General features: G+C 36.5%; 1 protein-coding gene across 6 annotated transcripts in view; it reads left to right on the top strand.

Annotated features, from left to right (window-relative positions):
- The window catches only part of Ppn (proteoglycan-like sulfated glycoprotein papilin), a 186,285-nt gene that overhangs the window by 130,036 nt on the left and 33,348 nt on the right, over positions 1-22,901 (top strand). For all 6 annotated transcript variants that reach the window (XM_087348661.1, XM_087348657.1, XM_087348656.1 and 3 more), the window contains exons 4-22: positions 227-287; positions 4,464-4,546; positions 5,311-5,461; positions 6,285-6,414; positions 7,192-7,272; positions 8,180-8,352; positions 8,861-8,996; positions 9,846-10,189; positions 10,882-11,061; positions 12,306-12,479; positions 13,051-13,233; positions 14,049-14,190; positions 14,674-14,789; positions 16,320-17,595; positions 18,413-18,586; positions 19,222-19,429; positions 20,443-20,618; positions 21,135-21,305; positions 21,916-22,089. In XM_087348661.1, the coding sequence (XP_087204787.1) occupies positions 227-287; positions 4,464-4,546; positions 5,311-5,461; positions 6,285-6,414; positions 7,192-7,272; positions 8,180-8,352; positions 8,861-8,996; positions 9,846-10,189; positions 10,882-11,061; positions 12,306-12,479; positions 13,051-13,233; positions 14,049-14,190; positions 14,674-14,789; positions 16,320-17,595; positions 18,413-18,586; positions 19,222-19,429; positions 20,443-20,618; positions 21,135-21,305; positions 21,916-22,089 (4,133 nt within the window). The remainder of the gene's footprint in view (positions 1-226; positions 288-4,463; positions 4,547-5,310; positions 5,462-6,284; positions 6,415-7,191; positions 7,273-8,179; positions 8,353-8,860; positions 8,997-9,845; positions 10,190-10,881; positions 11,062-12,305; positions 12,480-13,050; positions 13,234-14,048; positions 14,191-14,673; positions 14,790-16,319; positions 17,596-18,412; positions 18,587-19,221; positions 19,430-20,442; positions 20,619-21,134; positions 21,306-21,915; positions 22,090-22,901) is intronic.

A 22,901-nucleotide genomic window follows, 5' to 3' on the forward strand; every position in this document is an offset into this window, starting at 1 on the left:
CAACTGCTCTACTCCCATTTCAGGCTAAAAAGCGCTTTTATTTGAAACGTAAATGCTGAAAATGTAGGATATTTATCTATGGATTATATAAACTAATAATTTAAAGTAATGGTTTGTCAAATGTGTTTGTTTATCAGTAATACATTTTCAAATAATTATTTGTATAGAAAAACATTTACTCAATTAGTAACTTAGCTCTAAAGAAGACGTTGATTTCTGTTTGCAGTGAAACTGGTGTGGATCTGTGCCAGGGTGGCAGCAAGAGGTACTTTTCCTGTAACATCCAGGTTGGTGAAGGACTCTTGAATAAACCTTTTATGTATGTACATCTCGTGGGGTGGCCTCTTTGCACTACAATTAAATTAAACGTTTCCGCAATAGGGAATTTGATAGAGGCTTGCTTTGGTACCCGTAAATTATTTGATTTTCGATGATTCTGTGTTTTTATTTACAATCTTCTGGCAGATTTTGACAAACCTTGATGTGCCCGTAAAATCTCCTGTAAATAAATAATAATCAGATTGTATGTTAACAAGTTTGAAATTAGTTAAAACGGTTATGTGAAAAGATTAAAAAAATTAAGAAATTTATTATTATTATTTTGTGCAGCTTGATGAGTCCCGGCGTGGCCCTGTATGGAACTGTTTTGGAATTTGAAACTCCCGGATACGAAGATAATTAATATTTAATCAGTTATTCCTGTGTTATTCAAATCGCTTTTTTAAGTACTGAATGGCACTGGGATACGATCGTGGTAGATGAGCATAGTTTAACTGGGAAAGAGGTGCGTAGGCTACTTATCCTGACATCTCTTCACGTGGAAGTACTGAGAAGAACTGCGAAAGAGTCTCGGGATAGGCACTATCGTGACCGACGTTCAAACTGGATACCCCCGGGATTTGAGTCGGAAACGTTTTGATTGAGATCATTGGACACATGGCTCTTTCTCGACGAGAGACATGGGCGTACGTGCGGCTTCAATCAGCACCACCAACCACTCGACACATGCGCCTGCTTGGTTCGTTGTACTTTCATATCTTCCGTTCCTTTTTTACGTGTTGGGATGTTGTATTTGATTTACTGCGAACGTCTGAACCTGACTGTCATAGCTTTAATTCCCATGATGAAAACGAAAGACTTAAAGTTCGAAAGCCATTGCACAAAAACGCAAGGGATGTCCTAGTGCTGCTAGGTTTCTGAGAAACGGAACAATGCTTACAGATTTCCATGACTCACCCACCTATACTTAACTAAAACCTTTTTTGTATTGTTTAACTACACACATAATTTCGCCTATTTATGTTTTCCCCATAGGCCATTAACCCAATTTAATTTTTTTATTTTTCATTAAACTGGTTTGCAGCACCATTTACAAAGCAACTGATTGTAGTCAACTGACCATAAAATAAAATTGGAGCTGGTAATTTTAGTCTTCCTGGAACATAACGTCATCAGCACGAAAAAAATTATTTCGTCTGCCCTTTATTCTCCGTTTCTCTGTCTCTGCACAGGTTGCCAGTTGAACATAACGTTTTATAGCGTAATGCATAGATAACTAAATATCCAATGCTGTTTTCATTCTGTTTTCTAGTGCGTAAGTTGATAACTACGATTCAAATCTCAGGATTCTGCAGGAAAGCTGATGTCACCGGTATCCAGGGATTCCATCCGCTCTGCGTTGCCTTATTTTTTAAGACATGAACGACAGTGATCGTGATCGATGCAGTGACATACTGCGCAACAAATAGAAGCCACCAATCTGCTTATAACGCCCTCGAGACTGCTTTTAAAAGCTGTTTTCTTGATCTATGATAATGTCCGCCTTCATGCAGTTGCTCGGACAGCCAAAGACATCGAAAACATTAAATTTGAAAAACTTCCTGCATCCGCCGTACGTTTCCGACTCTATCTTTTTTTGAGCTACTGTAGCCGCGCGGTCTGAGGCATCATGCTTGGGACCGGCGATACGGAATGCGCGCTGGTTCGAGTCTCGGGGGAGAAGAAATTTTCTCATGAGATTTTCGACCAGTGTATGGGACCGGTGCCAACCCAGCATCGTGAGGAAATTGGGGAGCTACAATGGGTAGCGTGATCCGGTCAGGAAAGCTAGCAATGGCTGGGGGTTCGTCGTGCTGACCACATGTCACCCTATATCTGGTTGGATGATCGTTCACCTCTGCTTAGGCATGTGAACGTGAGGCCATCAGTCAAGCTAGTCGGCTTAGGCTCTCTGGAGCTGTTACGACACGGATTTAATTTAATTTTTTAATTTAAATGTAATTTGTAGTAATAATTATGATGGCAATGAAAGGAAAAAAGTTGTACAAAAATGGCGTAAGACTACCGATGTTTTATTGTAAAGGCAACTGTAAACGGTTGTACCGCTTGATAAAGTGCACTTAAACGATGAAGATTACGTAAACAATAAAACAGACTTGTTGGTTGTTTGTTCAAAGGTGTAATAAGTCTAAAATTGCCTTTAATTTTCTATTTATTTGCGTATATTGGTTTATAATGAGAAGCATGAGATTTGAGGTTTTCATGGCGACGAGGATCAAAATGGCTGTCCTGTGGGATGTAGGACCGTGTAATCTGGTAGATAATGACCGACATTTGAGAGGAGCTTCCTGACACCATCATGCCAAAAGACAGATATCTCCGATAAACGTCGTCGTCACCACCACCACCATCGTTAACATAATGATCATCATCATAAGCTGCATCTTGAGAGCATGTGAAATCACTCAATTTATCGACTTTACCGGCTTCTCGCCAAGGAGACCCGGATTCAATTTCGAGTGACTTCAAGTGAGGTTCGTGATGAACGAAGAAACAGTGGAGTTCGTCGGTGTTCATTCCTTCATATCTCCCAACGAGGTGTGCGATAGCCCGACTAAGCAGCGCTGTATTATAACCTCGATCCTCATTTAAGAGGCTTCAACTCTGACCGGCACTTGGCTGGTCTAGGTGTAAGGTAGTTTGGTTCTTAGGTTTTAGAAGCAGAACACAAATGTGGCAGGACGAGGAGTGTGGTCGATCAAGAAGAGAACACGCAAGCCTTTAACTGAGAGCGTCATTGCCACTTGGCTAATAATACAGATACGAACTGTTTTTTTTCTTCTGATTTACGCACAGTTACTCTAAACCAGATATATGGGTCCATTTGCTGAAAGCACCCCTTGTTGATGTGAATGCGACTGTCTTCTGGCTTGTATAACCAACTGACCAGTAGACCTACTGCCTAGAATCACAACCGCATTTATGAACTGCAGGATGGTAACTCAGTCTGGCCATATCTCTTAAGTACAAGAAACGTGGTTTAATCCGAATGAGGAAAATAGGATTTTAACTTCTTTACTATTAAGTATGATATATTGCCTACAATCAAAACTACATTGTTTTGACATGCGCAGGCTTGCTATATTAAGTTGCGAACCTTGATAAATGTTATATTTCCACTCGGTTGTCCAACTAAAGCCGACATTTAGCATTGTGCACCCATCTTGTTGGATCGCCTGCTCCGCGAATTCGTCTGTTCGCCTTCATTAAGTGAGCCAGCTTTATGGTCACATTAATTCGGAAATGTTAATATAATTTCATGCTACATTATTAACAACATTACCTTCGGCTATAATTTAACATTAAAGAAGGCTTTTGGGCTCTCTTTGATCAATTTAATCTAACAAAGACGAGTCGGTCGTGTTCTTGGCGGCGTGAATGCGAGTAAAACTAAATATTAGGCGGGAGCCGAGAGGGTTGCAGCCCTGGCTCAGCAAGGAACCCCAACCAAGTACCAGGCCAGATCTTTGTAATTAATCTGAAATGAGAAACAAATTCAAAATGTCTAAATTACCTGCTTCCAAAAGGGGTCTTCTAAATGTAATGAGCCTCGCGGCACCGAAAGACTTAATGGGACCTTTAAAAAACATAATTTATTCCGTATGTTTGATACAGAAGTATGGTTCAGGTAGCATCCAGTGTGGTTCAGGAAAGCAGTTGCTCAAATCGTACCACAGCAGGGGTGTAGGAAATTGCCGTAGAAACATACATTTTTATTTATTTTAAAAAATTAAAAAGATGCCTGATATATTGATTGATGTTTTACATAAAAAAGAAGTTGGAAATACTTGTAATTTGGCTTTAGCAAGGAACGACTTTTAAGCGGTACGATTTAAACAACCTTCCCTTACTTGCCACAAGGATTTTAAGACTTAAAAAGCAACTTGAGCATCCGTGAATTACAGAAAATGTGAAAATCAGGGACAACTCTTTAGGTGCCACCACTACTCGCGCGACTTCTAACAATCTGCACTGGATGCCAAGTATTGATAACAAAATGAGCTTTAGGGCATTAGATGAGACAACATAGAAGACATACGAGTTAAATGTCTGTTTATACTGCAGAGTTTCATCTACTCATTAGAGTAATATTACTGGGTATGTAACCAATTTCTCTGTTGTAGGATTGCCCCGAAGTTTCAACAGACTTCCGAGCAGAGCAATGTGCCGAATTTAATGCAATTCCGTTTGAAGGAAGATATTACAAGTAAGCAAAGCTACGTGTCTGATATTATATATCTTTGTTTTCTTGTGTGTGTGTTAGAAGTTTATTGTGAACTTAATTACAGGAAGTTTCGATTTATTTTTGACTGTATGATATAGGATTTTAGTGGATAATATTAAGATGGAAAGAAATAGAGTGTGATGATGTGGACTGTATTGAACTGCCTCAGGAAGTGTCCTGTAATAGGCGCTTGTAGTCACAGTAGTGAATTTTCATTTTGCATTATAGTCTCGGAATTTCTTAGCCAACTAATTTTTATTCCTTCTTATAAATGTACCATTATGCTGCCTATTTAGTTCTAACAATAATAACTAACTAACTAGATGGCTTACCGAACCCGAAGGTTCATCACCGAATTAACCAATGCCCTCCACCGGACCCTGTCCTGGGCCAACAAAATCCCGTCTCCTTCAACTCCTATCTCCCATAGATCCCTCCTGACATTATCGTCCCATATACGTCTAGGTCTTCTCAGCGATCTCTTTCCCTCAGGCTTCCCAACCAATACCCGGTGCACACTCTTGCCCCATCCATGCGCGCTACATGCCCCGCAAATCTCAAGTTCTAACAAGAATATGTACAATAAATAGACGTATTATATAATGTACTTAAACAAAGAAATATTATTTATATCTTCCATATTTCTGTGGAAGTTATGAAATGTATTCTTCTCTGTTAATACGTCTATTACAATTTCTCAGTTGCAATATAAAATAATTAGTCCGAAATGATTATTCTTTTTACAGATGGGTGCCATACACAAAAGCTCCAAATAGATGTGAATTAAACTGCATGCCCAAAGGCGAGAGATTCTACTATCGTCACAAAAGGAAAGTCATTGACGGAACACGGTGCGATGAAGAGAAGCTGGATATCTGCGTTGATGGCCAGTGTTTGGTATGATTTTGAAATCGGAAGTTACCATATCATGAAATAATTTTTGGACTAAATACTGAGACTGGCCCCCTCTTAAAAGAAATGTATGAAAACTTTCATAATATGGAGGGAAAGCCCTGTTCTCCCTTTATCTGTTTCTTTGTTGTCTGTTAAATATTCATCAAATGTGGAAAGCTACATCATTAAACATGATTTTGTTGAAGGAAAAATTGTCAACTCCCAGCGTTTCATGCATTAGTGCCACAGAATTTGCCTCTCAGATTGAGAAGAGGAGGTTGGGGAAGAGACTAAGGAGGTGAACACGATTTTGAGGGGTTGAGAATATTACTGAATGCCAACCAGTTAAAAAGTCATTCATTTTTAAAATTATTGAATTTTTTATCCACTTACCTTTATTACATTTAATCTTCTTCTTCTATGGCTCTCCGGTCCGTATTTGGTCCATGACCTCCTCAATTCTCCTCTTCCATTCGATCCTATTCTCCGCTGCCTTCTGTTAGGTCTGTCTGTCCGAGACTTTGATCGAGGTTTTGAAACATATTCCTTTTACGATGCAAGGTTGTTAGCCTTGCGACCAACCCCCAACCTGGAGGACCAGGGTACCTGTCTTAGTCTGACCTCTCCCCCTCGACCAATCTGGCTAGGGAGGCCCTACCAGTAGCTCTTGGGGTCACTGAGGTACTCTAGCCCCACCACCACAACAAGGTGGCATTTAATCAGTGGTAGACTTTATGTAAATTTGTTTAACAGTACTTGTCTTGAATTTAATAGCATGTATTAAAATGTTGAAACATGTATTTAGTTGTAATCTGTCTGTTTTCAGCCGGTGGGCTGCGACATGATGTTAGGATCCACAGCCAGAGAAGATAAATGCAGGGAATGTGGTGGAGATGGCAGCAGCTGTAACACAGTTCGAGGGCTCCTGGAAATGGACGATGGCGATCTTCAAGTCGGTGAGGATCAAACAAACTTCCATTAAGAATATATGGAACTTTATTACCACAGCTCTTACATGACTTAATGGCTTAGGATTTAGACAGAGGCAACTTTATCCTTTACCTTTTATGCAGTTCTAGAGCTCTTAAATACATGATTGTCTTCTGGGTTGTTGCGCCGTGTAGTCTGGTAGAAATGTACCAATGTTTCAGAGATTCTTCCTGCCTCCATCATCAGGGCAATGAGTTAGTCATCACCCTGATTACAGAAGCACTATACCAGAGGTTCCCAAACTTTTATACCTTGCGCTCCCCTTAAAACATTTCATAAATTTCATGCCCCCCCCCCCCCCCCCCCCCCCTCCAGAACAAGTGCAAGCAAACAGATTTGACATAAAATTTAGCTATGAGTATACAGCACTGTAAGACAAATAAACTGCCTCAACCAAGCAAAGAATGTTCAAAACGTTTCTCCATATTTCATTAAAAAAAGTTTTTCATGTAAACAACACCCCCTCCCCCTCAAGGGGGCACGCCCCACACATTTTGGGAACTTCTGATATATACAATACTGGTTCAAATGGTGACCTGCATTTTCAGCAACCGTGGTAATAAAGAAAATTGAATATTTTAATTAAAACTGAATATAAGACAACTACAAATTATACACACAAAAATCGTCGAGATTCCAGTAAAAGCTACAGAACATGAACAGAAATAAAAGTGGCCATGAGCCCTATCAATTACATGTATGATTATCAGTTTTAATCTTAAGCTCATACATATTTATTTCAGGTTACAATGATATTCTTCTTATTCCTGCTGGTGCTACAAACATACAAGTACGAGAAGTACAGGCCTCAAACAACTACTTAGGTTTGTACCATAACAGAACTAAGACCATTCTCACCTTGCTAACATAGAAACTGTTTATGCTAATGAAAGTCATGCCATATGTGTATATTATAATTTATATTTATGTCCTTGTTGCTGAATTTTGAAGTAGCTGGTGCAAACATCTTTATTCAAACTCAAGAGACTGACAATAACAAGAAATTTACGTTTATGTTAGGTGTGACACTCTACAGCATAAACAGTTTTTTTACATTAAAATTTTAGATCCTCTTTATAATATTTTGCTTGAGTTTGGTGCATCTAAGAAGCTAGTCAGGCTAATTAAAATGTGTTTAAGTGAAACCTCTAGCAAAATTTGTGTATGTAGTAAATGTTTGTCTGATACATTTCGTATTCAGAATGGCCTGAAACAGGGATGTGCTATATTGTTGCCGCTTTTCAATTTTGCCTTGGAATATGGTATCAGGGAAGTCCAAGAAAATTAGGGTGGTGTAAAGTTGAATGGGACACATCTGGAACTGGGAACCTCAGTGACATTAAGAAATAAAAGAAAAAGAATGTTTTTTTTTCCTTTCTGTTATTAATTAATGGTTAAGTATGTTTTTAAGGAGTCATTCCAAGATTTTAACAAGGTCGACAGAATAATCTTCCTGCTATCGATTGGTGGTTCCAACTAATGGAAAACTTAGAAAATATTTCAGTAAATTTATTGTGAAGGTTTGATAACCTTTTGTTCTCTTAATGGCTAGCCCATCTATTCTGTCTGGTGATGAAGAAAGTACTGATTTGAAGGATTATGCGCAAAGTGTATTATAATACTTTCATGACAAAATTGACTTTCACATCTGTATTGATTCTAAATTATTTATGTTCTTTATTTAATGTTGCATTACTATGTTTTGCTTGTTAAAACTGCTCCTGTTCCTAGCAATTAGGAACGTGACTGGTCACTATTACTTAAATGGAAACTGGAGGATTGACTTCCCTCGAAGCCTCAAGTTTTCAGGCACCATCTTCCATTATGAGAGGAAACCACATGGCTTCTATGCACCTGAGAGTATTTTAGCTCTTGGACCAACAACAGAACCCATCTACATTGTTGTAAGTGTCACATATGCATTTTTACCTCTGAAAACTACTATTGCTTTCTGGATCTTGAATTGAAATGTACATATCTTCATTTTTAATTCATTTAAATGAATCATAAATTAATTAGGCTTTGTTTATTAAATTGAAAGTTCTATCAGTTTCAGTTTAATTGAATAAGTATGTTACCATATAAGAAACAGAATGGAGACTGAACTCCTAAATGCACTATTTAAATGAAATTACTCCATTGTCCCTTTGTGTTCTGTTTTAGTATGTTAAGTGTGGTAGGTTACAATTAATTTTATCACACTCAGTCATGTTACATGCAACAAAGATGTTTAATCAACTTAAAATTTATGTAAACTTAATGGTTATTTTATTGACTGTTTATTGTAATAGGAAAGACTGTCTTGAGATTCGTAGGAACAGGCGTTAGTGACCTAACAGTACAAAGTTTATAATGATAATGAAAAGCATGAAAGTAAAATGTGTTACCAGTAAATGTTTCTTTCCCATTTAGCTGCTGTATCAGGAGACAAATCCAGGAGTGCAATATGAATATAGCATTCCCAAGGGAGTGGCACAACAAACTGACCCTGACAGTTATTCTTGGATATTTGGAGATTTCTCAGAATGCAGTGCCACGTGTGGAGGAGGTATAAAATGTGTTAAATTCTAATAATAATCAGAATTTTTAATTTTTATTTTACAAGTTAATAAATACTTCTAAATTCTCTATAAAATTCCACCACCTAGGAAAGCTTTTTGTTGGCCCAGGACAGGGTCCGGTGGAGGGCTTTGGTTAATTCGGTGATGAACCTTCGGGTTCGGTAAGCCATCTAGTTAGTTAGTTAGTTATTTTGGAAAGCTTTGTAATTTTAATGGCTGTATAATAACTAAGTCAGTCAAAGTCTAATTTCAGTTATTGCTAGTACACATTCTTCTGAATAAAAAACCCCATCAGAATCTTCAAGTATCAAGAATTTGGGTGAGTTTAAGAATTTAGTGGAATGAATGAATATATATATATATATATATATATATATATATATATATATATATATATATATATATATGCATGTGACTCATGTCCATTCTCTATACTGCTTCTAGCAAGTTCCTTTTTAATTTAACCTTTATTATCTACACTTTCATTAATATTTATAAACCCAAAAAAATTTGCTCCGCCTTGCTCATTTGCAGAATGGACGTTTCACTATTGTCTGAAACTAGTCTTACATCTGACACTTATTGCATGATTTACATTCATACACACATACAAATCTTTAATATTATGGAAATAATCTCACACGTGTACTTTAGACTCTTAAAAGATGTAACATTGTTCATTGTCAAAGTTTGATATTGGATTTTATGCTTATAATTTCACTGTTGTAAAATGAGTGATGTTACAATTAAGAATGAAACAGTTTTACTAAAGAAGTGAAATAACTCTTGTAGTCTTTCCATACATTTGCATTAAATTTATCAAATTAATTTTTCAGGTTACCAGATCAGAAATGTAACTTGTGCTAGAAGAAGAGACGTAGAGGTTGTCCCTGACTATCTTTGTGATCCATCATTGGAGCCTGCAAGAAATCAGTCTTGTGGGACAGACCCATGTCCACCACACTGGGCTCTAGGAAAATGGGGCCCATGTAGTGAAACTTGTGGGGAAGGAGGCACCCAAATTCGGCAGATCTACTGTGAGCAGATTGTGAGTGGTGGGCTGCCTTCTGTGGTAGATGAGATGCAATGTACAGATGTCCTGGGTCCTAAACCACCCAGCACACAGACCTGTAACATAGATGTCCCATGTCCAACCTGGCATGTGGGACCCTGGAAACCAGTAAGTTGCTGTAATCATCATCATCATCATTATCTTTTTTGTGATAGGGCTTGATTAATATAACAGTAAGGTTCATAAAGAAGGAATTATGCATATTTGTGATCTGCTGCTTTTTAAGTTAGTGGCTATTTAAAAAAAATTGTGGATAAAGCAACTGATGTATTGTAAATTTAAAACCTGCTTTTCTAAGATAACAGTCAACATGTTATAGTGATTATGAAACAGGGCCAAAGATTCTTCCCAAGGTCAGTCTAAGAATTTGTTGAATTTAAGTCATATTTAGGTTGGTTCACAACAGAGTTGCAAAATTATACCTGTTAGCTTTGCTGTGTCTGTCTTTCTAAAAGTACAAACTAGAAAACTCCTGAACAGATATCCATAAAATTTTATATTTGTGAATTTTACTAAAATTTGTCAATATATTCCATTTTTGGTTGAAATCAGACAACAGTAACAAGCATTATACATGAAGACATACACGTGTTTCTCCTTCATTTTGATAATAACTTCTTAATTATTTGTCAGATCAGAATAGTTTTGAACAAATGTTGCAGAAACAATGAAACACACTTTTTATGTACATTATACTTTTTCTGAAAGTCTTAGCCCATATGGTTACAGTTTATTTTATTTAAGTGAATGACTTTATAAATTATGATGAATTCACGTAAAAATATTTTGTTTTGTGATAGTGCAATCGCCTTTGTGGTGAAGGTGCGCAGAAAAGGCGAGTGCGCTGTTTCCGAAGAGTTGAAGGGAAGATCGAAGTACTAGGGGATTCAGCCTGTCCTGGGGAAAAGCCTGAGGATGAAAAACCCTGCGAACTTCGACCATGTGAGGGAGTTGACTGGATAGTTTCAGACTGGTCTGGGGTAAGTAAAAAAAGTTTATGAAGCAGTATGGCCAGAATCACTTTTGTGTCCCCTCTCAAGTGGAGAATTTAAAAGTGACCTAAATTGTATTTACAAAATAATATCTTGCTTAATATAATATAATGCTTAATATTGTTTGTGTTTTTTCCATTACCATAAATATAATATCAAGGTGTGGTATTTATTGGCTGTGTTAGTTTTATGGGGATTTCATAATATGATCTCAGATCATGGTTGTACTAATGATGCTTCAGATTGTTCTGAGTTCATATGACATTACTGTTGGGGTACTGCTCGTTATATCTGAAATTGGTTTAAGTGTATGAAAAGAGATACAGGTTTACAGGTTTTATCTTACAATCTTATAATTTAATATTTTCTTTGAAAGAGTTCAATTTGTGCCATATTTATTCAAAGGCAAATACATGCCCATTGCAGAAGGCAAGAGATTAATATATATATATATATATATATATATATATATATATATATGTGTAGACACACACACAGTTAACACTGAGTTTCTTAATGTTTTCTTTCTTATTATATTACAAATTATTATGATTGTTAACTATATATTCTTTATAAAATTAATTTTTCGCACTAGAAGATTAACCATATTACAAGATTTGAAATGAAAATGTTTATTAAATAAAAAAAATGTTGGAATAAATACCTGTCATTATTCATCACTGTTGTTTTTGCATATTTCATTGGATATATATTATGCCAACAGTAAGATTTTAACCTTTGTCTCACTCACACAATAAACTATTACAGGAAAAATGAAGCACTCAGAACACTAAAAAACACTTAATTTTCTCAGAATTTTGTAACCTGTGTTAAAATCTTGCATCTTTCTGAATTAAATGACTGGCATGTAGCATGCTGTTTGTTCAAGTCATGCTGGAAACAGAATTTGTGGAAGAGTTTATATGGCTTGAATTGCTTTCCTTGATTTCCACTCTATGATTAATCACTCCTCAAAAAAATTCCAAGTATAGATCCAGCAGTTTTTGTGAAGCCTGAAGTTACTGGAAGCCTTGAATATAACATACATTGTGATTTGCTTAACCATATTTTGAAAAAGAAGATAAGTGAATGTGTGTCATTCAAGTAAATGCATGACTCAAAATATACTCTAAAAATGAAATTGTGCCTTAGATCCTTTAGTGACATCCTTGGTGACTGAAATTTTATGCAGTTTCTTTCTATCATTTACTAATTCTGCTTATCTTCTTTAGTGTGAAGATAAATGTGGTTTAACACAAGAGACTCGCCGGGTTCACTGTGCAAATCAAATGGGTAAGATTTATCCAGATGACCATTGTCATTCATATCGACTGCCTGAACTTGCTAGAGAGTGTGAGAGTCCAGTCCCATGTGACCATGAGTGGTTTGCTTCGCAATGGAGTGAAGTAAGTAGATACTATAACCTCTGAACTTAGGTAGGAAGTTACATTTATAAATCTAGAATGATCAGTTGACAATCACTGCAGTAAAACAGGTATAAAATATTCACCAAGGTCTGGAATATTATTTGTTGTAGTTGATGATTTGAGAATAATACACAAAGTTTGTACATTAGTCATGAAACCTAGACTAATGACCTAGCATAAGTCCTTGCTGGAAAACATTAATCCTCAACCTTACCACCCAGGTACTGAACAATTTGTTCAGCCACCCCATGATATAACTATGTTATAAGTACATAGTGTTTAGAATGAATAACAAAACTCTTCATATTTGTGTAATAAATTGTGTTACTAACCACATGGGAATTGGATATAATTGAAGTTGGCAGCTTGTATAGTTTTTGCAGTCAATCTAATCAGCTTGGCAGTATAATTGTTAGTGAATTTTTAAATTAAAATTTGCAGTGGTTTGTTTGAATGAAGTGGTAAATGCTGTTCCTTCTGACTATTTAGTGTTAAAGAAATTTTACTGTTGTTTCAATTGTGATAAGTTTGTTCTTGGTTTCTTGTTTAGTGTTCAGCATACTGTGGTAGTGGTGTCAAGACTAGGAAGGTTTTCTGTGGCAAGTATGATGGAGATACAATTAAAAAGGTGGATGATGAGAAGTGTGACTTGAGGAAGAAATATGAAGGAGAAGGTAACTGCACAGGCAAAGAAGAATGTGAAGGTCAATGGTACGCCGGTCCATGGACTGCAGTAAGTATATTTGGCATTTTATGCTTGGGTAATTACTGAATTACTAAGTGAGTCATAACACATCATCTACTATAAAGTATCACTTTTTAAAATTTATATTCATGAAGTTTTTATTTTGATAATAATGCACTCAAGACTGTCAGGATTTATTAAGTAATCTGAGGTGCTCACGGCAGTGAAGATATTAATGTTAGTGTTCAGGATGTAATTCCTCGTGGACTCATACGCAGATACCAACATTTCAGAGGAATATACTGCCTTGATCTTCAGCTGTACCTACAAGTGCACATGGTGTTATGACACAGAAGACCAACATGGACAAATATAAAGAATTTTCAAAACATTAAGCATGACCCAAGATGTTACATGACTTGATATGCAGAACTGATCACTATAGACTGAATTGTCAACTAAAATTTTATATGCAACCTGAAGTTCTTACAGTGACTATATGCAGTGACATCTTTGTTATGGGGGACTAATCATTATTTTGGATGTAAGATGTGAGACAGAACTTTGAAGTTTTATCTCATATTTACATTGATAACCACATGAGAAAATGTGTAGCTGGAAGAGCTATGAAATAGACTTGGAGATAGACACAAATATACAAAATACATGTAATATAATTTCTTAGTTAGAGCATTTTCAAGAGGTTCGGATATATTTAAGACTTTATGAAACAGTGTTCTATAGCATTTGCTTTAAGTTATAATTATTTTTTAATGTTTATTTGTCTTTAAGCATATGATAGTCTGTAATAATCCACATTGGTACAACATTAAATATGTTAAGTATGTGACATTGTTAAACAGTGTTCAAAACCATGTGGGGGAGGAGTTATGTCCCGGAAAGTGTTGTGCTTCATTGAAAACAACACTGTTGATGCCAACAACTGTGATCCTAGTCTAATTCACTTTTCTTCTGAAACCTGCAATAATCACCCTTGTAGCGAAGGTGAGTGGTACTTTAATACAACATATATTCAAAGTTGTTACCTTTAATTGCAATGAACAATTTGTTATTTTTAAGGGTACCATTTCCATTGCTTGCCTGTCAGGTACACTGTCAACTGCTGATTGAAGAATTTCATCTTATTAAAGAAATATGTATTCTTTTCTGTCTTGTTTCTGGCAAATACATATTGTGTTATTTGCTACCAAATTAAAGCAATCTTATTTTCAGAGAGGTTGTGTGAATTTGGGTAAGCGTTTCTCTTTAGGTATTAGATAGTCATAGTGTTACTTTGTATAATGGCAGTGGCTTACTCAGAAGCTTCATTCACTTTTATGAATTGTTGCATACAAATTGTATGCAGCAATTTGTTCACTGCTGCCACCAAGTTTCTGTACAAACTTTAACATTAAACTAGGAAAGGAGTTGATTATTACCTATACCTATGTGAATGTATATCTCTAGAGAAGTTATTTATTTCTTCAGATCAGATCATGCCCATGGAGCCAGCACATGTGGAAGAGGAGGAAGAAGAGGAGTGTGCAGAAGAGACAGATGGAACTGTCATTACCATGGAGACAACACTGGAACTAGATAAATCAGTAAGTCGATTATTCCATGTTTTATAAATTATTTAGATCTCCACACTTATGTGTCTTACCCAAAACAGTTTTATGTGAAGTTTAGTGTTGAAATTAACTTTCATGTTCAGCTTCTTAAATGTCATATCACTCCTCCAAATAAAGACGGGTTATGGCCCAGCATTTATTTATAAGTTTTGTCAAGATATATATTTCCAGGCCATTAACACCTACAGAGAGAAGACTCTCAAAATGATATTATCATCCCACCTTGTGACTTAGAAGGCTTGATGGTATTGCATAAAATGAGATGCAAGTTACAAGTTTGAATATGTTCCCTGTGGCATACCTTCCATACATAACTTCATCAGTGCCCATCAAGCCATCTTGTATTTTTGAAATTTGTATTGACAGACTTCAGTTGTGAATATAGTAGTTTGGGTTAAGTGAGGCTAAGTGAGGTGAGGTCAAATGATGACACACACATACAATCCAACAATTCTCTGAGAATTCTGGTAGGTAGTGATAATATACAAGGACTGCAGGTCACTTGAATATTGGAATGCTGGAATACATAATGGAACATAAAATACATTACCCTAACTCAGTCTAACTTAGTTTCGCAAAACTTAGGCCACAGATGGGCTTCACTTAAATTTTGTGCTCAATCCCATAACATACACCACTTGCCCCACCCAAACTAATCTGACCTAACCTAATGTAACCCTTCTTATTCACCCCCTAACTTAATGTAACAAAATGAAACATAACATACTCTAACCAAACCAGCCATAACCTAATCTGACACATTCTAAACCCCTGAGGGGCTCCCCCCTAACTGGTTGCTTTGTCCTGTAAGTCATGTCAACCTCATTCAAGACTCCAACACACATCTTGGGTTTTTTATTAAAGCCTGAGTGCTTTGTGGATGCACTCAGGCTTTAATATTTTTAGGTGCATTCACAACAAAGTTGCAAAAATGCACCTTAAAGGATTAATATCCCATGTACAAATTTTAGATTAGTAAGAACACACTTTTTCCTTCAGAAACATGGGTTCCTTTTAGTAAACCATATCTTATAAGTGCATATTCTTGAATATATTCCTTCATCTGTTAATTTAAAAATTCAAAAAGGCACAGTGTTTCAAAGCTAATTCAGCTTGTCATCAAATGAAACCATACAACACTATCAGTTGAGTCCATTGGAAAGAGATCATTTCAGTTTCAGGATGCAGTGATTGAGATTGGGCCCAGCTAATTAGAAAGTGTGATATTATTTGATGACAGAAGCAAAGCCAGCTTCTAAAATGTTCTGTGTTTATAAGTGTTTAAATTAATAGACAAATGACAATGTCCAAGAATATGCATAAGTTTAATGACACATATTCATCAGAAACCTTTAGACAAATATGTATTCTGTACACACATTTGTACCCAAGAGAGATGAGCACAGAATGAATTGTGGGGGGAGGGGAATTGTGTGCACACGCGTGCGCGCGCGCACACACACACACACACACAAATGAAGTTTTCATTTGGTTGCTTGACAGGGTGTGACTCCAGTGTCTGGTGCCACAGAATTTGAAGGTTCAGGCGAACTGGATGTATTTTCATCAGAAGTAATGCCCTCTGACATCACTTCAGATACTGCATCATCACATGTAACATTGGAAGCAACTCCTCTAACATCTAGCAGAGACTTCTCACCTGTCAGCACAGAGTTTGGAAGTAGCGTTGGTGCCTTGGAATCATTTGCCACTAGCCCATCATCCATTGGAGAAACAAACTCTTTGTTTACTGGTTCCAGTTTTGATGCTGCAAGTGTCTCTCGTGATGTTATGCTCGGTGATTCAGCTGATGTATCTCCAGAGAATGAGAGCTCAGTTTTCACAGCTTCTGATAGCTCTGATGTTACAGCAAGCTCAGGCATCTATAGTTCTGCAGATTCAAGTGCCTTGTCGAGTAGCAGTAGTTTTTCATCTAGTCCAAACCTAGATGCAGCCACTACCACTTCATTAGAGCTCTCAGGTCCCACAGACATACAAAGTTCATCTGAACTGTCTGTTGGCAGTGAAGCATCAAAGAGTACAGATGCTTTATTGGAGACAAGTGCTTATGATCTAACAAGTTCAGACAAAATTACTGATCCCACAGATTCCACCTCTGAAGCAACATCAAATTCTATTTATAGTATTAGCACTTCTTCAGACATCACCCTGGAAACTGGTTCAGGAGATGAAGGTTCAGGTTTGACCATTGGAATAGACATTGATACTGATATAACAAGTGTTCTTACTGGTTCAGGCATGGGAATTACTGATTTTACACATCCTGATATTGGTGGAGAGGTTGATCCATATGCAATAGAAGTGAATAGTTCAGAAGACATCATATATACGAGTGTTAGTCCAGACGACATCAAATATACGAGTGTTAGTCCAGACGACATAAAATATACAAGTGTTAGTCCAGACTTGCTGCCAACCACTGAGTCAGGACCTACAGAAAGCACATCAGAAAGTTCCTTTTCCACAACAGGTTCCAGCATGGTATCTAGCACCAAAGCAATAGAAAGCTCTGTGTTTACAACAGAAGTCTCTGTATCAAGTTTTGGGGCAATATCAGAGATTTCTGAAGAAACAATTAGTACTCCAACATCATTATCATCAGCCGAAGAAGGTTATACTAGAAGCACTTCAGAGACCATTTCAGAAGGGTACACGAGTACCACGGAGGGTGCTCCAATAATTAGTACTACTGAAGTAACAACTACAGAGGAGTACACACTTTCAGAAGTATTAGGAGAAACTACATCTGAATCTAGAGGTAGGTCATTATTCAGTAAATAAATACTATGATGAACAGATCAACAATTGCAAACATAAGGCTCCTGGTCTTCTTCTGTGTAGCACAGTTATTAAATTATTTAAAAACTCTCTCTATAGTAGTTTTATTTTATCATGCTGCTGTAATGAAAGAAGGGACATGGACTGCACAGCAACTTCTGGGCTTTACAAATTCTCATATTCCTTTCCTCATTTGGTCATAAAAATCAAAGCTAAGAACTTCAATTTTAGCTATTTTAAGATTGTTTTATGCACTTGTAAATTTGTCATAGATTTCAGATCATCTGTCTATTGAAGTTCTGAACGAATATATTACTTAAAAAGATACACGTTTTTAAGTTTAATTTCTGTATCTCCAATTGATACACGTAATCCAAAAATGTACTGCTCAAAGCAGCTAGCAGGTCCCAGTGTTCTGCCACAGTTGTTTCAACAAGCATAAAGGTTGTTGAATGGAGGACTTTAATTTGGTTTTGTCTTTGTGCAGTTTTTATCTCTTTGTTATTCCATAATTTTATCTATTTTCCTTTTGCCTTTTGTCACTTGGCAATGTCAAAAACATAATCAGGAATTCTGAGAAGAACTCACAAAGCCTACTTTCTTACTGTACATACTTCCAGTCCTGCAAATCTTGTGTTATGGTATATGTTTATATAACATAAGTTTATTATCAGGCAATAAAATATAAATTTTCTTTTGGGTTGCCATTCTGGGTTCTTGTGTAGGTGATAAGTTTGAATCATAATCAAGTCAGAATTGTTTTATTGCTTGTGTTTTGTATATATTATGATTCACAGAAGTGATTGAAGAAACCACTCCAAGTCCTATTGAACTGGCAATCACTAAGGAACAAAAAATGAAGAAGTGCAAAAGGAAGAAGAAGCCTAAACCAGAACTTATCAAGTGTGAAGACACTAAGTTTGGCTGTTGTCCTGATGGTAGCACTCTTGCAGAAGGTCCATTCAGCAAAGGTAATCTGTGGAATTTTAGTACAAAAGGTATGGATTTTACAACAGCTGGTGGCCCTGTTGTATGATCCTACTTTCTGGAATGGACTGGCCTCTCATCCAGTTACCCTTCTAACCAGTTTAGCTTTTGTAATCTCTCTAATCTTTACAAAATTAGTTGTCAGAATTGAGGCTTGGCCAGATTTTGAATGCAGTATTGTATGATGAAAGGATTTATTCTAGTAGAGGGCAGCTTTATTTTTAATCTGGTGCAGAATTGAACATAAACTATTGCTATGATGTGGAATTTCCAATGTTTTGTTGGGAATGTATTGAACCTGATTGACTGCATACTTTTGCAATGTTGATATTAGTGGTAATATGAGAGGATGAGAGGGTATGATGAATTCAAAGGCAGGACGGTAAAATTATGTAAAATCTCAGGAGAAATTTTGGTGACCCATAAATCCTGATTACATTGATCAGGAATTGAACTTGAGTCTGTGAGATTGGAAGATCATTGCTTTAAATCATATGGCTTCTGAATGACTTCAACAAGTGCAGAACTTGGAGTCTCATTTGAAGATGTACAAATTTTGCAGTCGATTAGGCATCATTAAATCAAATAAGAGTAAAACTGTGGGTGCTTATTTTCTTAGGTTGCCCACAACCTGCAACTTGTGAGGAGACCGAATTTGGTTGCTGCCCTGATGCTGTATCTCCTGCAAAAGGTAAAAAGAAAGAAGGCTGTCCCCCATCTCACTGTGAAGAGACCTTATTTGGCTGCTGTCCAGATGGCATTGGCATAGCTGAAGGGAATGACAATGAGGGCTGTGAAGAGTTACCTGTAGACTGCAAGGATACAGAGTCAGTAATTTATTAATTTCAGAAACATGTTACTAATTCTTTATGCCTGTGAACTTGATATATTACTTAGAAACACTGGCCAACTTCCCTGAGTAAGAGCACATTAATATTTTATTTGTTGATTTAGAATGGAAAGTTGAAAGGAGAGTTCATAAACACTTCTATCTATCATCTATTAAGATGATAGATAGAAGTTACTCTTGTCCATGACCCTGGAAAGGTAATGTATTGCAATGATTTCATGACATTTTTGGGTTTTAGTGATATTCTTGAATAATTATAGCCAGTCAGAATTTTTATATTTGGCATCTTGCCAATCATGCACCCTTAATGGCTTATCTTTCTTCTTGTAGAACTACAAATAAATTATTATTGTTTCCATTACTGAAATTTGCGTTGAAAATGTATTTCAAATATCTATGTTTAGTCTTACTGACCTTCCTGCAAAAGTGTGTTGAATTGATTTCTGGAAAGGAGCTGTGGATGAGCCATAATGATATTATTTTTGCTGGCAAAGTGATGGGAGAGAAACCATAGTAAAGTAAAGTAAAGTTTGTCCCACTATACGCCATGTAGGCGTTTGGGGTGAGAGGAGGTATAGCGCCTCTCTTCCTTGACCTCGGCACTAGATGGGGGTGAGTGGTCAGCATCACGCCCCGGCCGGCTTTACCCCCGGGAAAGGACCCCGGTACCCATTGTAGAGGAGGCTGGGTGGGCCCCAGAGCCGGTCTGGACGCAGAGGCTAGAGGAAAAATCCTGCCCTCGTCGGGGATCGAACCCCGGTCGTCCAGCCCGTAGCTAGTCACTATACTGACTGAGCTAAACCATAGTGGAGACCCTATTATCTTCATATTCTAGAAAATGAATTTACTACAGCTACGTTAGTTTGGTTTTTTTAGATACATCTGCACCCATATCTGATCACAAATTAAATCACTTTCTGAAGAAAAAAAAACATTAATAAATTTATACACTACACATCCACATCTTGTCTTTGTTTAATAACATGATAGGTTTGGGTGCTGCCTAGATGGCATTACTGCAGCAGTAGGAGCCAACAATACAGGGTGTTTTGAGTGTGAGGGCTCTGGTGACTGTGATACATGTAATGCAACAAAATATGGCTGTTGTCCAGATGGTATGAGAGCAGCAACAGGCCCAGAGTTTTCAGGGTGTGAGGAGATTGAAGGTTAGTTATAATCTCTTTAATGCTCTGTAATTAATAGTCAATTTGAAAAATTATCAATTGTACATATCTTCCAATGGAATCCTACACATTGTATCTGCATACACAGTTTTGACATTCTAATGTATTACATTTAATTCAAAACTCTGAAACTGTGATACTTAACATAGATTAGATATATGCTTCTATTATCATTTGCTATAATTTTATAATGATAGCCTCAGTGCTGTCTGTAAAGGAAACTTTGGTTCTCTAGGTCTGCAGCAAAAACAGCCCTCTTTAGTATGTAGTTTATCATGATTTTCATTATTTTTATTATTATATTCCTCATTTCTGATATATGAATTGCTATATTGTGTGTATGTTCACATGCACTCACGTACATATGCACATTTATTGAAAATAAATAATGTCTTTTGAGACATTACCTAGCATTGTTATTGTTAAGTGAAATTAAGTTTCTACCTTCTACTTACATACTCAATGGTAGCATGTAATGGTATTGTTTACATGTTTCAGGTTCTGGTGAACTTGGCCTAGAAGAGGTGGATTGCTCGAAGTCAACTCATGGTTGCTGTCCAGATGGGATAAAAATTGCTGTGGGACCTAATTTTGAAGGATGTGATGTCATTAATGCTGAAAATTGTACTGCATCATATTTTGGATGTTGTCCTGATGGGGTTTCTCCAGGTACATAGCCATTACAATAATTGGATGGAATTACAATCTGCATGCATATATCTAAAGCACAATTGTTGTATTTGTGAGAGAAATTGTTATAAGGAGACTACCAGTGTAGAACTCAACCATAGCTATGCACATTCTTCAGACTTACTCCTCATTGCATGTTTTTGTCACCACAAGCAGCACCACAACCTTATACCAGTAGGAGGCAATGGGAGCATATTAGCTCCTCAGATTCATAATAAAAGTTACATATTTGTTCTTAGTCTCTGCCCTACATCACAGCAACATTGGTTTTGTTAAAACAGCTGTGAAATTTAACAGACAGTTGGTAATACCAGACACCCCTTTCCCCTGTATTAGACTGTTCAATTGAGGGTTTACTGTATATGTAACTGCAACACAGAGATATTCCCCTGTTTACCTTCATTTATATTTTGGAATGATTTATATGAAATACTGTTTTTGTACCATATTGAATCTGCAGATTACAATCTATATAATCACAATTGCATCTTGTAAGTAAATAGCAAGTTTTTCATACTTAGAACACATTGTGTAGCTCGTAACGTGCACTGCACTGCACTGCACTGCACTGCACTGTTTGTTTTATTAGCTCTGGGTCCACGATATGAAGGGTGTCGCATGCCATGTGAGGATGAGAAATTTGGTTGCTGTAGTGATCGAATTACTCCAGCTCATGGATCTAATCAGGCAGGTTGCTGCCTTACTACCAGATATGGTTGCTGTCCTGATAATATTCTCCCTGCACAAGGACCTAATTTGGAAGGTAACCATTTATATTATTCCAGTTTAGTGAAATACTTTGATGCCAGAAACCAAGAGCTTGAATAAAAGTTTGTCCTCTTGTTTAGAGATTTATACAGTTTAGGTGTTGTACTAACTTTAACTTTTTGACTCCTCTGAATTTGGATTAAAGAGAAAGAATGGTCACAAAAAGAAATCAGCACTTTGAATTTAGGTTAGTTTTTAAATGAAAGGGTGCTAACTTTTAGATAAGTAAAAATTAATTAAAAAGTATTTCAGACTATTGCAGATATTATAGAATAATATTTTAATTTTTTAACATTTTTATAACGTTCCATTTCAACAAGTAAATAGGCAAGGTCTTCTGAAATTCTTTGTAGAATCATTTTGAAGTCTGTAATTTCAAAAGGAAGCATTTATATTCTTAGTCATTTCTTCTCTGAGAAATTAATCAGTAAATATAGAACTTTTTAGGATACACATATTGGAAAGTTCAAAATACTTTCTTCTTAAAAGTACTATGAAAAATACGTTTTTATTTGTTCTTCAACAATATATTCATTAGAACACAGTGAATGGGTAGAATTATGGAAATTCTGGGCTGGGTTTGTGTAGATGAAGACGGAAAATGAATGTATGCACAAATGCATTAATAAACATGGGAAATTATGAGGAGATATATTACTGAAAATATCTGATTAAATTCTGAATTAGATTGCAACTGGGCATAAGCACAGAAATTTCAAATAGTACCCTGAGCTGTTATTTGAAAATTTGTTGTATATTCATGATTTATTGAAAACTGTTTAGAAGATCTTACCATCATGTAGTTAT

Source organism: Zootermopsis nevadensis, unplaced genomic scaffold (assembly GCF_977971745.1).
Source record: "Zootermopsis nevadensis isolate Lab colony 2312 unplaced genomic scaffold, Znev_1.0 Znev_ptg000013l, whole genome shotgun sequence".
Classification (NCBI taxonomy): domain Eukaryota; kingdom Metazoa; phylum Arthropoda; class Insecta; order Blattodea; family Termopsidae; genus Zootermopsis; species Zootermopsis nevadensis.